General features: G+C 46.0%; 1 protein-coding gene across 4 annotated transcripts in view; it reads left to right on the forward strand.

Annotated features, from left to right (window-relative positions):
- The window catches only part of GDA (guanine deaminase), a 56,031-nt gene extending 42,096 nt beyond the window's left edge, over positions 1 to 13,935 (forward strand). For all 4 annotated transcript variants that reach the window (XM_067568465.1, XM_067568462.1, XM_067568464.1 and 1 more), the window contains 3 exons: positions 6,171 to 6,289; positions 7,314 to 7,341; positions 8,098 to 13,935. In XM_067568465.1, the coding sequence (XP_067424566.1) occupies positions 6,171 to 6,289; positions 7,314 to 7,341; positions 8,098 to 8,168 (218 nt within the window). In that variant the 3' untranslated portion in view covers positions 8,169 to 13,935. The remainder of the gene's footprint in view (positions 1 to 6,170; positions 6,290 to 7,313; positions 7,342 to 8,097) is intronic.
- Positions 13,936 to 14,142: the final 207 nt, after the last annotated feature.

Consider the following 14,142-nt stretch of genomic DNA (forward strand, 5'->3'; position numbering starts at 1 on the left):
GGTTGTTACACCCTCCAGAATAATAATACATACATACATTCCAGACATTAATGAGCTAAGCCTAACATCCCCATCTTGAGATAGGCAAGTATTATGTCCATATTATCCCCATAAGTGGCTGAATTTCAGTAGTCCTAGAAGTACATAGCTTTAAAGTGCTTTCGGATTCTTCAGGACAAAAGGAATTTTGGAAATGTAACGATTATTCATCCTGGTGTTTGAAATTAGAATAATCAATCACTTGATGACACAGTGGAACCTACATATGGGACGCTGTTAAAGAGGTAAAACAAAAAGACATTTAACAAAACAAACAAAACAAAAAGACATTTAATGAAGTGTGCCTCCGTGCACAGCTACCCGGAACTTTTTTCCCCTTAGCAGATCCTGTAGAGCGGGCTCTGGCACCCCCTGGAGCTCCACGCACGTGCCACGGTATATGAGACACTGCCAGCCCTACGCCCCCTCAGTTTCTTCTTTCCACCCGTGATGGTTGCTGGAACTAGCCTTGCCCTCAGCAAGAACTATTCCCCTTGTTCGGACTTGTTTGATATTCTAAGTTAGTTTTAGTTAGTTTAGTAGTTGTTAAGTGTTGTTAAGAGTAGTTAGAGATAAGGCAAGGACTTCGAGGGGCCGGGCTATGCCCCGGTTGCCGGGATCCAAGCCATGTGACTCCTGTGGGAAGGCTTTCCTACTCAGTGACCCCCACGACCGCTGCCTTAAGTGCTTGGGGGAAGCCCACAGAAAAGAGAAGTGGAAGATCTGCAGGGCTTTTAAACCGAGGACTCAAAAGGACCGAGAGAACCGGTTGAAAGCCCTGTTGATGGAGGCAGCATTCTGCCTGGCGTCCGTACCGGCCTGCTCCACCTCGGCATCACCAGCACCACTCTCAACTCGGCACCGTGCAACATTGCCAGCACTGAAGAGGAAGAAGCAGCGTGCGGAGCGCGGACATTCCCCTGTGCTGTCGGTATGGGCAGAGTCAAGTTCGGAGATGCACTGGACCTCACCTGTCGAGTCTTCTCCAGTGCCTGCATCTCTGGTCAGGGAGCTTCCCCGACTCCTGGGAGTGGGAGAGTGCCCCAGTTGACGCCGTCGACACTGGAGGCTTTTCAGGCGGCAAGAGCCTTGTTGGCCTTGCCTACGCCATCTCCGCGCCCCGCCCCCCCTCCACTGAGGGAGAAGGAGCCAGTGTCACGGGGTAAACCTGCGTTGGGTCCCCCTGAATGGCTGTGGAGATCCCCGGTACAGGGAGGAAGATCTCCCGCCGGACGGTCTCCGAGGGTAGAGCAGAGCCGCTCCCCCAGTAGTTGCTTCAGGTCGGCATCATCAAGCTGACCTGCCCCAGCACCGGACGTGGAGTCCCCCTCTCGGCATCGACGTCGATCCCCGGCACTGGAGGCAGTGCATGCCAGGAGGCGGCACCGGTTGAGGTCTGCCAGGAGGCGCTCGAACAGCTCCTGTCCCAGATCCCCGGCACCAAGGAGTTTGCTCGTACCTAGATGGCGCAGAACCCGGTCGCCGTTGGAGGACATGGTACCAAGGAGTTTGCCCACACCGAGATGGTGGGGAACCCAGTCGCCGGAGGAAGACCCGGCACCGCGCAGTCCACGACACAGAAACAGGTTGCTGGAGTCTGCATCGGCACCAAGGAGTTTGGAGCTGTGCCAACCTCGGTCACCGAAGGTGTCTGCTGGGCCACAAGGCAAGCGACAGTGGAAATCATCGGTACCGAGATGACGTTCCGGTACCTCTAGCTCTTTGGAGCGCACCTCTGTTTGTCGGCACCGCTTGCGGCAACGGCGGCAGTCCTCATCATCCTCCAGGTCGGAGGCATCGAGAGGGCAGTCCCCGGCACGGAAGGGTGCCTGGGACCAAGGATGTACACGGCACCACTGATCCAGGGCCTCTGACTATGAGGATGACTTGAGGTCTCCCAGGGGGGACAGTTTTCGGGAGAGCCGACGCCCCCACAACATGTCACAGCCTGTGGCGCAGTCAGCTCTGGGTTGGCCCCAGGGACAATGGCCATAACAATGGCCTTAAACAATTGGCCGGGGCCCCAATCCATATGTCATTGGGGGTGCAGTCTGTGCCTCTGGCACAGGAGAAGGTCTGTAGACACTACTCCTTGGACGAGGAGTCGGACCCCATGGAGGGACCCTCAGCAGGTGCAACCCTTCGTCAGGAGGGGACTCACCCATAGGACGCACCTCAGCAGACTGCCTCATCAGGTGAAGAGGAAGAAGTCTCCCGGGACCACTCGGTGCCACTGGAGGATTTCAGGGCGCACCAGGAGCTGCTCAAGAGGGTGGCCTCCAACTTGGGGCTGGAGGTGAAGGAGTTAAAAGAGGCCGAAGATAGCCTCTTTAATGTGCTGGCCGTGGCTGTCCCAGTGAGAGTGGCCTTCCCAGTCTACGAAAGGGTCCTTAAGATTGTAAAGGCCCTGTGGCAAACCCCTTCCTCGGTCACCCCTATGTCAAAAGTGGCCGAGGAAAAATTATGATGTCCCAGCTGAAGGGTTTGAGTATTTGTTCACACACCCCTGCCCGGGAACCCTGGTAGTAAACGTGGCTAACCAGTGAGACAGGCAAGGTCAGCCAGGGTCCACTCCCAATAAGAAGCTGGACTTGTTTGGGAAACAGGTTTATTCCACAGCAGCCCTGCAGTTCAGGATTGCCAACTATCAGGCCCTCCTCGGCAGATATAATTTCAACCTGTGGGACTCCCTCAGGCGGTTCGCTGAGGCCCTGCACCAGGACCAGGCTGCAGACTTAAGCACCATCGTGGAGGAAGGAACCGCAGTAGCTAGGGCAGTGCTCCAGACATCCTGCGATGCTGCTGACTCGACGGGCAGGGCCATAGCCTCCACCCTATTCTCCAACTAGACCCATGCGAAGTTGCATGGTCTAAAGGACTCCAGGGACATGCATCGCTCCCTTGGCCTTTACACGCCCCAGTTTTCCAGTCGTCAGTCACGGCCCCAGGCACAGCAGCAGCCAAGGCCTCCGCCCAAGTCTTTTCAACCCTATAGGAATAGGAATAGGGGGTTTAGAAGATGGAATCAGCCCCCCTAGCTCGTCCTCAGCTCCCCAGCAGGGGCCCCCAGGAGGTCGGGCAACCAGAGGAGGCAATTTTGATGGTGCGCCTGAGGGTGGCACACCGACTGCTCTCCTGGATCTTCCCCGCCCCTTCCTGACAGGTCCCTTCTATCCCAAATGGGCAAAAATCACTTCGGACCGTTGGGTCCTTTGGGTAGTCTCAGGGGGCTATGCCCTACAGTTTACATCTACCCCCCCAACAACCCTCTCCCTCCGTCCCTCTTCAGGGACCCCTCTCACGAGCATCTCCTCTTGCAGGAGGTGGACACCCTCCTCAACCTGGGAGTGGTGGAAATGGTCCCTCAAGGCAGAAGGGGGAAGCGTTCTATTTGAGGTACTTCCTCATCCCCAAGGCAAAGGTGGGTCTGAGACCCATATTAGACCTGCATCGTCTAAACAAATATGTCAAATGACTCAGGTTTTGCATGGTCTCCCTAGCCTCCGTAATCCCTTCCCTGGATCCAGGAGACTGGTATGCCGCCCTCAATCTCAAGGACGCATACTTTCATGTGTCTATCCTCCCCAACCACAGGCGCTTTCTTCGCTTCACGGTGGCTGTCAGTTTACAGCCCTGCCCTTTGGCCTATCTTCAGCTCCAAGGGTGTTCACCAAGTGCATGGCGGTAGTGGCTGCCCACCTGAGACGAAAGGGTGTGCAAATTTTTCCTTATCTAGATGACTGGCTGATCAGGGGCAGGTCCAGGTCCCAAGTGCAGGAAAGCGTGACACTCGCTCCATGTTCAACAGGCTGGGACTGCTCGTAAACAAGCAGAAGTCCACACTAACCCTAGTGCAATGAATAGAGTTCATTGGGGCTACCCTGGACACTTCCCAGACCAGAGCCTTCCTGCCTCAGCCACATTTCGAGGCGATGGTCTCTATCATCTCCTAGCTGCACCAATGCCCCATGACAACAGTCAGGCACTGCCTACAGCTGTTAGGCCACATGGCGGCCTGCACGTACATAGTTAGACTAGCTTGCCTGAGGCTCAGACCACTTCAGGCATGGTTGGCCTCGGTATATATTCCAAGCAGACACCCATTGGACCGGGTGGTCACAGTTCCTCTGTCCGTCCTAGCCTCTCTAAACTGGTGGCAGACTCCCAGGGCATTGATGAAGGGCGTTCAATTCAGGGAACTGGTTCCATCAGTCATCCTAATTTCCGACGCTTTAGACGTAGGATGGGGAGCCCAGATCAGCGTCAACCTAGGCACTCAGGGGCTCTGGTCGGGGGAGGAGAGACGCCTGCACATCAGTGTGAAGGAGCTGAGGGCCATTCGCCTAGCGTGCAAGGTATTCCTCCAATTTCTGACAGGCAGAGTGGTGCAGGTGCTGACGGACAACACCGCAACCATGTTTTATATAAACAGTCAGAGGGGAGCGCGCTCCTTGGACCTCTGCGAGGAAGCTATCTGTCTGTGGGACTTTGCCGTGAGGCACGATTTCTACTTGACTGCCTCTCACCTCCCGGAAGTGAGGAATGACGAGGCGGATTGCCTCAGCAGGTCATTTCTACCCCGCCATGACTGGTCGTTGCACTCTTAGGTGGTGGCTATGATCTTCCAGAAGTGGGGCATTCCCCAACTGGACCTATTCGCATCGGCCTGGAACACAAAGTGTCCAAGGTTCTGCTCGCTCCGGGGTCACAAGACTGGGTCGATTTCCAATGTGTTCCTCATGGACTGGACGGTGACCCTCATGTATGCATTTCCGCCCATTCCGCTCCTACCCAAGGTCCAGCTGAAAATAAAGAGGGACAGGGCGAACGTTAAACTCATCACTCCGGCCTCGCCGAGACAGCACTGGTTCAGCATGCTGCTGGATCTTTCGATCGCCCCACCCCTGAAACCCCTGAGGCGGCACGACCTTCCATCCCAGGACCACGGTCACCTGTTGCACCCAGACCTGGACTCCCTGCACCTCATGGCCTTTCATGGAAGGCAGCCTTCCTGGTGGCCATTACCTCAGCCAGGAGGGTCTCCGAGATTAGGGCCTTGACCTCAGAGCCCCCTTATACAGTATTCTATAAAGATAAGGTTCAGCTGAGGCTGCATCTGACCTTCCTACCCAAGTTGGTTTCCCAATTTCATTGTAATCAAGATATCTTTCTCCTCATGTTTTTTCCCAAACCTCCCGGTTCGGAGGAGGTGAGGAGATGGCATTCGCTGGACATGAGACGAGCCCTGGCCTTCTACATTGAGCACACAAAGCCGTTCCGGAAATCGACGCAGCTCTTCATCGCAGTGGCCGACCGGATGAAAGGCTTATCTCCACCCAGCGCATTTCCTCGTGGATTACATCATGCATCAAGTTCTACTACGAGCAGGTGAAGGTGCCGCTTCCGGGAACCATCACAGCGCACTCACCCAGAGCTCAAGCCTCATCTACAGCCTTCCTGAAGAGAGTACCCCTGCAGGACATCTGCAAAGCTGCTACCTGGTCGTTGGTGCATATCTCCACGTCCCACTACGCCATCGTCCAGCAGGCAAGAGAGGATGCGGGATTTGGCGGAGTGGTGCTGAGGGCAGCTCACCGGTAACTCCGACCCACCTCCAAAGATATTGCTTGTGTTAGTCATCTATAGTGGAATGGACATGAGCAAGCACTCGAAGAAGAAAACAAGGTTACTTACCAGTAACTGATGTTCTTCGAGATGTGTTGCTCATGTCCATTCCACAACCCACCCCTCGTCCCCACTGCCGGAGTTGGCAGAAAGAAGGGACTGAGGGGACTTAGGGCCGGCAGCACCTCATATACCGTGGCATGTGTGTGGGGCTCCAGGGGGCGCCGGAGCCGGCCCTACAGAGCCTGCTAAGGGGAAAAAAGTTCCAGGTAGCTGTGCACGAAGGCGTGCACATACCTATAGTGGAATGGACATGAGCAACACGTCTTGAAGAACATCAGTTACTGGTAAGTAACCTTGTTTTTCACTATTTTAAAGGTTTGTTTTTCCTCATAGCAATTTCCATCTGGATGTAAGTCTCAAACAATTTTTGCCAGATACTTGCACATAGTGGAAAGTGGAATGTGAAGATGAAGGCTCATTTATTAATTAATTTTCTTTCACAGCCCTAGGACTAGATGATGTGATTGGAAACTTTGAAGTTGGCAAAGAATTCGATGCACTGCTCATCAACCCCAAGGCTTCAGACAGTCCTTTTGACTTGTTTGCTGCTGACACTTTTGAGGTAATCAAAGCACTGAGTTATTGAAATGCTTCAGAAAGTTACTGAAAAAAAAAATGCTGCAGATCCAGGAGGCAGGACGGGGTGCTGTAGCATTCAGGGGCTGAAGCATCACCAATCCCTTCAGGAGCACCTTAGGGACAGCGAGCATACTGCATCATACAGTATTTCAGCCATATTACTCAGCGTCTGTAATGTGGTTGACAACTGTGACAATATTGGTGAGGCTAGCCCCATTAGTCCCTAATTACCAGCTGCTCCTGAACATTGGCATTATCCCATTGCAGGATTTACCTACCTCTAGTAAAAATAATCCCTAGGATTGTTCCACTGAAGTCTAGTGACATAGACTCACAGACTTTAAGGTTAGAAGGGACCAATGTGATCATCTAGTCTGACCTCCTGCACAACGCAGGCCACAGAACCTCATCCATCCACTCCTGTAATGGAGCCCTGACCTATGACTGAGTTATTAAAGTTCTTAAATCATGGTTTAAAGACTTCAAGGTGCAGAGCATCTACCAGCAAGTGACCCAGTCCCCATGCTACAGAGGAAGGCGAAAAACCCCCAGGGCCTCTGCCAGTCTGCATGAATTTGAACCTGTTGATTTCAGTGATATAAGTCTTTTTTTCTAATGCTAGCATAATCTTTTAGCTAGGTTCATTTGGTAAAGAGAAAAAAACAAAGATTTTACTGGACAGAAATAAACAGTTATTAGCTGATCAGTGGGAAGACAAAAGAATGGGGAGAGGGAAATGTTATACTTGAACAGTATACTTGTTGAAGTGTTATCCAATTTATAGTGGCACGTTTTTCTGATATTGGCTCTTTGAAGAGATATAACCTCTATTTAAAATATACATAGTTATTAGCAAATAGACAAATTAAATTTTGATTTTACAGTTAAAAAGCATGTATTATGAGAATTTGTCTTGGCAGCCTTCTTCTAGTCTCATACAGTCATAAGTTGTGTTTTGAGAGGGGAGGAACTGCTTTCTGAAACTTTGGCTTTTTCCATATTTTCAGGATATTATCCAGAAGTTCCTGTATCTAGGTATGTCCCAGCCTTCATTATACAGAAAAATTCTCTTTTTCTCATACTTATCTAGATAATCTTCTGACATAATAGAGAAGAGATGGATTGCTTTTCCTTTTTTTTTTTTAATCACAAATGTTTAAATAAGCATTTTTGCTTTGTTATATGGTTATACTGTTTTACACAATGTTATAATGATCTTCTAGGCTAAGGTTAACCCAACCAGCTAGCAGATTTTTAACCATGACTATCTGTGTTGACACTGGAAGCTAAGTGCTGTTTAACAGTGCATTAATCACTTTTTTAAACACAAATCTCTTGCCCAGTCTATACAAAGCCTAATGCCCTTTCATGAATTGGTCTCTAGTGTGCCTTTGTTTTCAGGAAGAAAGATGGGAAGTCATTTCTCATGAATACATTACCCACGCTTTCTGTGGGATTGGCTGGACTAAGGGCTGACCTACATTCAATTTTTGCATCAATTTAACTAAATTGTTTGAATAACCAAATTGTTAAACCGGTGCAAAAATGAGCATAGACCAGCCTTTAGTTGTACAGAACTAGCACTGGCTGTTTCATTCTCTCAAGATTCAGGGCAGGGTATGGAATTCTTAATAGAAGGCTCATGAACCCTTTCCCAGTCCAAGAGGGGGCTGTGTGCTGCAGTCTTTGGAAGTGATCAATTCCACACCTGGTGCTGAATATTGTGTCACTTACACTAGTTGCATAAGACATGTAGATTTATGCAAAAATCTTTTGGCTTTATTGTTTCAGGTGATGATCGGAATATTAGTGAAGTATATGTGGCTGGCAAGCAAGTGGTTCCTTTTTCAAGTTCAGTATAATTTCATTTCCCTTCTGCAAAACATTCTATGGATCATTCTGCATCTGGGTTAAATGCAATGCCTCATTGTCAAGAGTGAAACCTCACTTTCTTTGGTTAATGCTATTAATTTGCAAAATAATTACAAGCCTTGTTAGATTACAACTTACCTTACCAATATTATCACATTTGTAAGAGGAAAAAGGCTTTTAAGTCCATCTTTACAAATCACATCTATAAGCATTGGGAGGGTGGGGGCGGGCGGGAGAGAAAGCAAGGGCAACAATTGCTCCTTTTTGTATAAGCACCATCCAACCATGAAAATGTAGGAAGTGTTAACAACAGTGACAAAACTCCAGGTCCCTGATCCATCTGAATCTAGAAAATACCAGCAAATCAATTTTGCAAATAATGAATGTCATTTGACAATGCAGTTTCTGTAATATTGTCACTCAGTATGAGAAACTGAGTGTCCTTTCTCGAGTTCACAAATTTGGAATATTCTTTTAAAAGTTTTGGAATGCTCTGACTTATAAAATATCTTTTCCTTTAGTTTAAAACATCATTTTTCAATAGAGATGTAACAAAAAAACATGTATTTGTAAGGAACTGCAAGTCTATGTTAAACAAAAAGTAAAGATTGTTGTTTGATAGTGTGTGCGCCCTGCTTCCTAGGTCTAAAGGTATATCTATGCTGCAAGTGAAAGTGTGATTGTAGCACAAGTGGGTAAACTCTCATTAGTTCTAATCTAGCTAGCACAGGTTATAAATAGTAACATGGTAGTATGGGCTAGTAATGAGAGTACAGCTTGCCTGTATATACCCTGGTTGCTAGCCTGTACTGAATCCCATGCAGCCACATCTACACTATTATTATTCATGCTATCTAGATGAAAGCTAGTGCGGGTATACCCACCAGTGCTACAATCATACCCTCTCTTGCATTGTAGGCGTACCTTAGCAGAGGTTCCAGATAAAAAACGTGCAATTGTCTGGTGCTCACAGATTGCCAGAGCCAAATGGAACTCAAGTTTTTAGTTCTGTTCTAAGCCTAGAAACCATGGGCCTGCTTCTCTTCACACACAGCAAATTATATCCATTAACTAAATTGACTTCAGTGGAGTTACTCCTGACTTAAACTGGTGAGAGATCAGACTCATGATTTCTGCATGGACCAAATTTTGGTAAAGAAAATGCATAGATTTTAAGGCTAGAAAAGGCAAGGTATCCCACCCCAATTGTCACAACTGTCCAAATGATCAAGAAGGTTTGTATAAAAACCTTTTCCTTTTTATGAGAGAAATTAGTGGATAAAAAGAAAGGATCCATAAATTTTCCTTGTCTGTTCACAGTATTTATAATTCCTTAATAACAAAACCAAAGCAGTCTAAATTTACAGAATGTATTTGTTCCTGCAAGTGCTTGTCAGGAACTATTATCTGTGTTTGAGCACAGAAGCAGGCATAATCCCAGTCTGGTTCGTTTCCAGTTAAAGCTGCCCTTTTTATTTTTGAAAAAGTCTGTGATTAAACTCCTGCCTTGAAGTGCACACATTCCTATGTGTTAGCTCAGCCATTTTGCCTCTGGGGTTAGGCGGTTGGTTTACTTCCTGCTGGCCTAATGCCTCTTTTTCATGATTGCTTTGTAACACAAAGGAAGCACACTTGAATTTAAATATCCGCAGAGACCTTTCCTCTTAGGCCAGGTCTACACTAGGAAATTAGGTCGGTATAATTATGTTGTTCAGTGAAAAATCCACCCCCCCCCAAGCGATGCAGTTAAACTGACCTAACCCCAGGTGTAAACACTCAATGGGAGAATTCTCCCATTGACGTAGGTATTGCCTCTCAGTGAAGCGGAGTACCTATGCCAATGGGAGAAGCCTTTCCATCGGCGTAGATAGCGTCTTCAGTCACGCGGTGCAGATGCGCAACAGCAGTGTTTTAAATATAGACCTGCCTTTAAAGACAATGCTGTGTAGAGTAACTTAATTGTTCACAAGCTGAGCCAACATGTGATTTTCAGGCATGATCCAAACCCTTTTGAAATCAGTGGGCATTGGATCAGATCTTTAGTTCATCGCTTAGTGCTGCAAAGGACGCTGACCTCCCCTTTTTCACTGGACTGGGGAGATCCATCTCCTGTCACACAGTGTTCTAAGACAATGATTGGGCCCAATATTGCTGATAACATATGCTCCAATTCAAAGACTATTAGTTTCAGAGTGCTCAGTTACCATTAGGATACAAAGAGCCTTCTTAGTATCCATCATACTTAATCATATCTCGAGTCTTGAAAGTGATTAGGATTTTTCACACTCTTACTCTTGAAAGTATTCCTAGAATGTGTAGAATTCTATTTTTCATCTGCTCCAATCTCCCACATAATAATCCATTTTCCTGGCCAAGACAGCACCATGACTTGATTCAGGTAGCATTTTTCCCCATTGATTTAATTGGCCTCATTTCTCCCTTCCAAAACCAAAGATCTGTGAGGCAAACATTGCAATCTTCCTAGCTATTGCTTGAGACTGTCCTTAGAAAAATGTGTGGTTTGCAGCTATGGCTGTCCTGCAGGAATTTATTCTGGGCTTGAGATAGACTACACGGGTACCAAGTGCCATACAGTTTTATACTGCACTTTTTTCCTGCCCAATTTGTGGGCTAAATAAAGACTTCTATTAGGCCATAAGCCAAGTTCTCCCCTTGCCTTCTGCGTAGTTGCACTAGTGTAAGTAAGAGTGGGAATTGGTTCTTCTTTTAATGTTTGCTTTTACTGGATGTTAGATATATAAAATATAACTAAGCTGAATGAAGCTTAGCACCACCTCCAACTGGCTCAGCTACGGGAAGACTCCCCAGTACAAACTACTACCAATAAGTGTTCCACTTTGAGTCTTGGCTGTGGTCAACACGCAGGATGCACTCCCAGCAAAATCCTGCCCCCCTCCCAACCTCATTTACATAAAATGGCCTAAATGAAGGCGAATCAAAGCACAAAACCGCCACAAAAAATAAACACAAACAAAATATGAGCTGGCCACAAGGCATAAAGGGAAGGTATGAAACTACTAAGGAAAGGGTCAGATCCTTGGCTGGTGTAATTTGCCATAGCACAGTAAACTTCAGCTGAGCATCTGGCCCCAAGAGTACAAATGGGTGAGAGAATCTCTGGAATGCATATAACCAGCTGCTTCCCGTTGTCACTCACCTTAGTTGTCTGCCCAGACTGTGGATGGAATCTTTTATGTTGACTGTGTCTTTCATTTACACTCAATGGCAGCATGCAGTTCAGACAAATATTAAAAAGGATGGGTTGTGTGAGGCTAGCTTGCTGGAAAAATACGCTTAATGTGCACTATGTTAAGACCAGCACTTTTTATTTATTATAAATTGAATCTATTTGAAATGTTATCTGTCTTTATCTTACTGTCACTTGTTAACCTACTGTTTTTAGTTATTAATGAAATTGCTACTAAATATTGCCTATGCTTTATGCAACATTATTTGAATTATTCATGTGTAGCAAGTGGTGATCTGCACTTTAAAATGTTGCCTTGGCCTAATGTTTATAGTTAGTCTGTAATTTTTGCAAACAGAAGGCATTGTAGACTGGGGAGAGAGACTGTATTTGTTCATTTGTACTGAATGTTTTCATTGCTGGAATGTAATTTCTGCTAGTAAAGAAAGAGTTAAAGGAACCCTGTCAAGTAGTTTATGCTCAAATGTATGTTGTGGGGGAGGGAAGGTAGGGAGCTTTTAATAGGTTTATAAAACCTGATGTGTATATAAATATTTTCATTGAATTAAAAAATGTTCTGTGGAAACAGGCTTTTAAATTTAGCCTACAGTGTGGACAACTAAACACAACAAAAAGTAACATAAGTGGACAAAGTAAATTGGAGTTTTTTTAAAGAATATTTCAGCTCTAAAAATCAAAGCTATTACCAGCATAATGAGACAAGGACATCAAAACGTGTATAATCTTAAATGTTCCCAAAGGTAATCAATAACACATGACAAGATGCACAAGTTTTGAATTTTATAATACGTTTATATAAATCAATGGTACAGCGTCATCTGGAATACTGTAGGCAGCACTGGTCACCCCATCTCAAAAAGGATGTTGCAGAATTAGAGGGAAAGACCAATAAGAATGATCAAGGGCTACAAAAACTCTCATATGACAAGAGACTGAAAAACATGGGATTATTTTCCACAGAAAAGTGGTGAGTAAGAGGGAACATAACAGAATATAAAATAATTATTAGTATTGAAACGGTATGTCAAGATCGTCTCTGTGTCTCATAACACAAGAACAAGGGGACACTGAACGAAATTAAAATGTGGGACATTCAAAACTGATAGATGGAAATATTTTTTCATATATGGTGAAAATTGTCACAGAAGTCAATGAGGCCAAAAACTCGACAAGATTAAAAAAGGGACTGGACATTTACATGGATATCAAGAATATAATTATAATTAGCAGTGGGTGAATAACTGATGTTTTGGCTCCCTGGCAGTTCTGAAAAATAAAAAGTCTAATCCAGAAATTTCAAAAATTTTTGATGAATCAAAAAAATCCATTTAGTAATGTTTTATTTCAGATATTTTTAAAGGGCTAGAATCATAAAATGCTGTTGGTGGGAGGTACCCTCCTTATGACTTTTAGCCCAGAGGTTAGAGTATTCATTTGAGATGGGGAAGACCCAGGTTCCATTCCCCCCTGTGCTTGATGTGGAAAAGGGATTTGAACTTGAGTATCCCACAGTGCAGGAGAACACTGGGCTATGGGACAGTCTGTGGTAGGCCTTACTCTCACTTTCTCTTGCTGAAGTTGTTCCACTTGTTATAAATGGTAATTGGAGCAGTGACTTGAACTTTGGTCTCCTACATCTTAGGCAAGTGCCTTAACGTGACTTGTCCTAGTCTACACTGACCACACAGTCATGGTCACCATCATCTCACCTAACTCAAGTGCTCCCAATTGTGTTGAAACACAGTAACATCTTCTACTGTAGATGAGCCTTCAACAGCTTGTCTGCTGAGACTGCCAACAGGGAATGATGGTGGCTTTTGTTAGGTGGATGCCTATCCCAGAGAATCTGCATTGAGACTATCCCCCTTTACCTTTATATTCCAGTTCCACATGTAGTAGAGTTCCAAGCTAATAGGTTAGGTTCATTCCGGGTGACAATGACCTATGTTGATGTAAACTTTAATGTAGGTCACTGACAGTAGAAAATTCACTAAGGGACCAGGCTGCAGTTGTGCAAAGCAAGTCATACAACCTCTACTAGACCGCAGTAGCTACGGGGGGCACAAGAAGCAGTGCTGGGCAGCACATCCCCTCAAAGGATCCTGGGGGGGAAGCTCCTAGGAAGCTGTTGTGCAACTTAAGCTGTTCCCTAGGCAGGAACTTTCAGGGAGGATTGTGGCAGCAATACTGGCAGGTCTTCTCATGCAACGCCCCCTTTTCTCCCCAGAGTGTAATTTATACCTCCTTGGGCCAGTTTTACTGAAACTGGCCAATGGTTTCATCTGCCTGGTTCCTGTTGTACCTAGGTCCTGGTTCTCTCTTTCCAACTGTTTCTGAGGAAACATCCAACAGAAATAATGTTGTTCGGTTCCTCTTTCTGTTCTAATTATGTATATTTGGGCGGGGGGAGCATATTTGGAATAATAAGAATTGCTTTTTGCACTGTTCTGCTTGTTTCTGATTGTGCTGAATGAGCACCCATGTACTGCTGAAACAAAATAAAGAGGCCTTGTGTTTACATTAATCACCATCTTATTCAGTGTTTGACTTATAAACCTGGCCAGCTCAGTATGTAAAACATATACGGTGAGGATCACTGCACAGTGCAGAGTATTTGCCAGATCCACAGAAGTTACCTTTTGCCCTATCGATCTCTGACATGCACATTACACGTAATTTGTAAAGCCTGCTTAGTATGTATAGCTTTGTTTTATGGGAGCTACTAATCTTTTTTA

This window comes from Emydura macquarii, unplaced genomic scaffold (assembly GCF_026122565.2).
Source record: "Emydura macquarii macquarii isolate MOO-44397 ecotype Brisbane River unplaced genomic scaffold, CSIRO-AGI_Emac_v2 contig_2897, whole genome shotgun sequence".
Lineage (NCBI taxonomy): Eukaryota > Metazoa > Chordata > Testudines > Chelidae > Emydura > Emydura macquarii.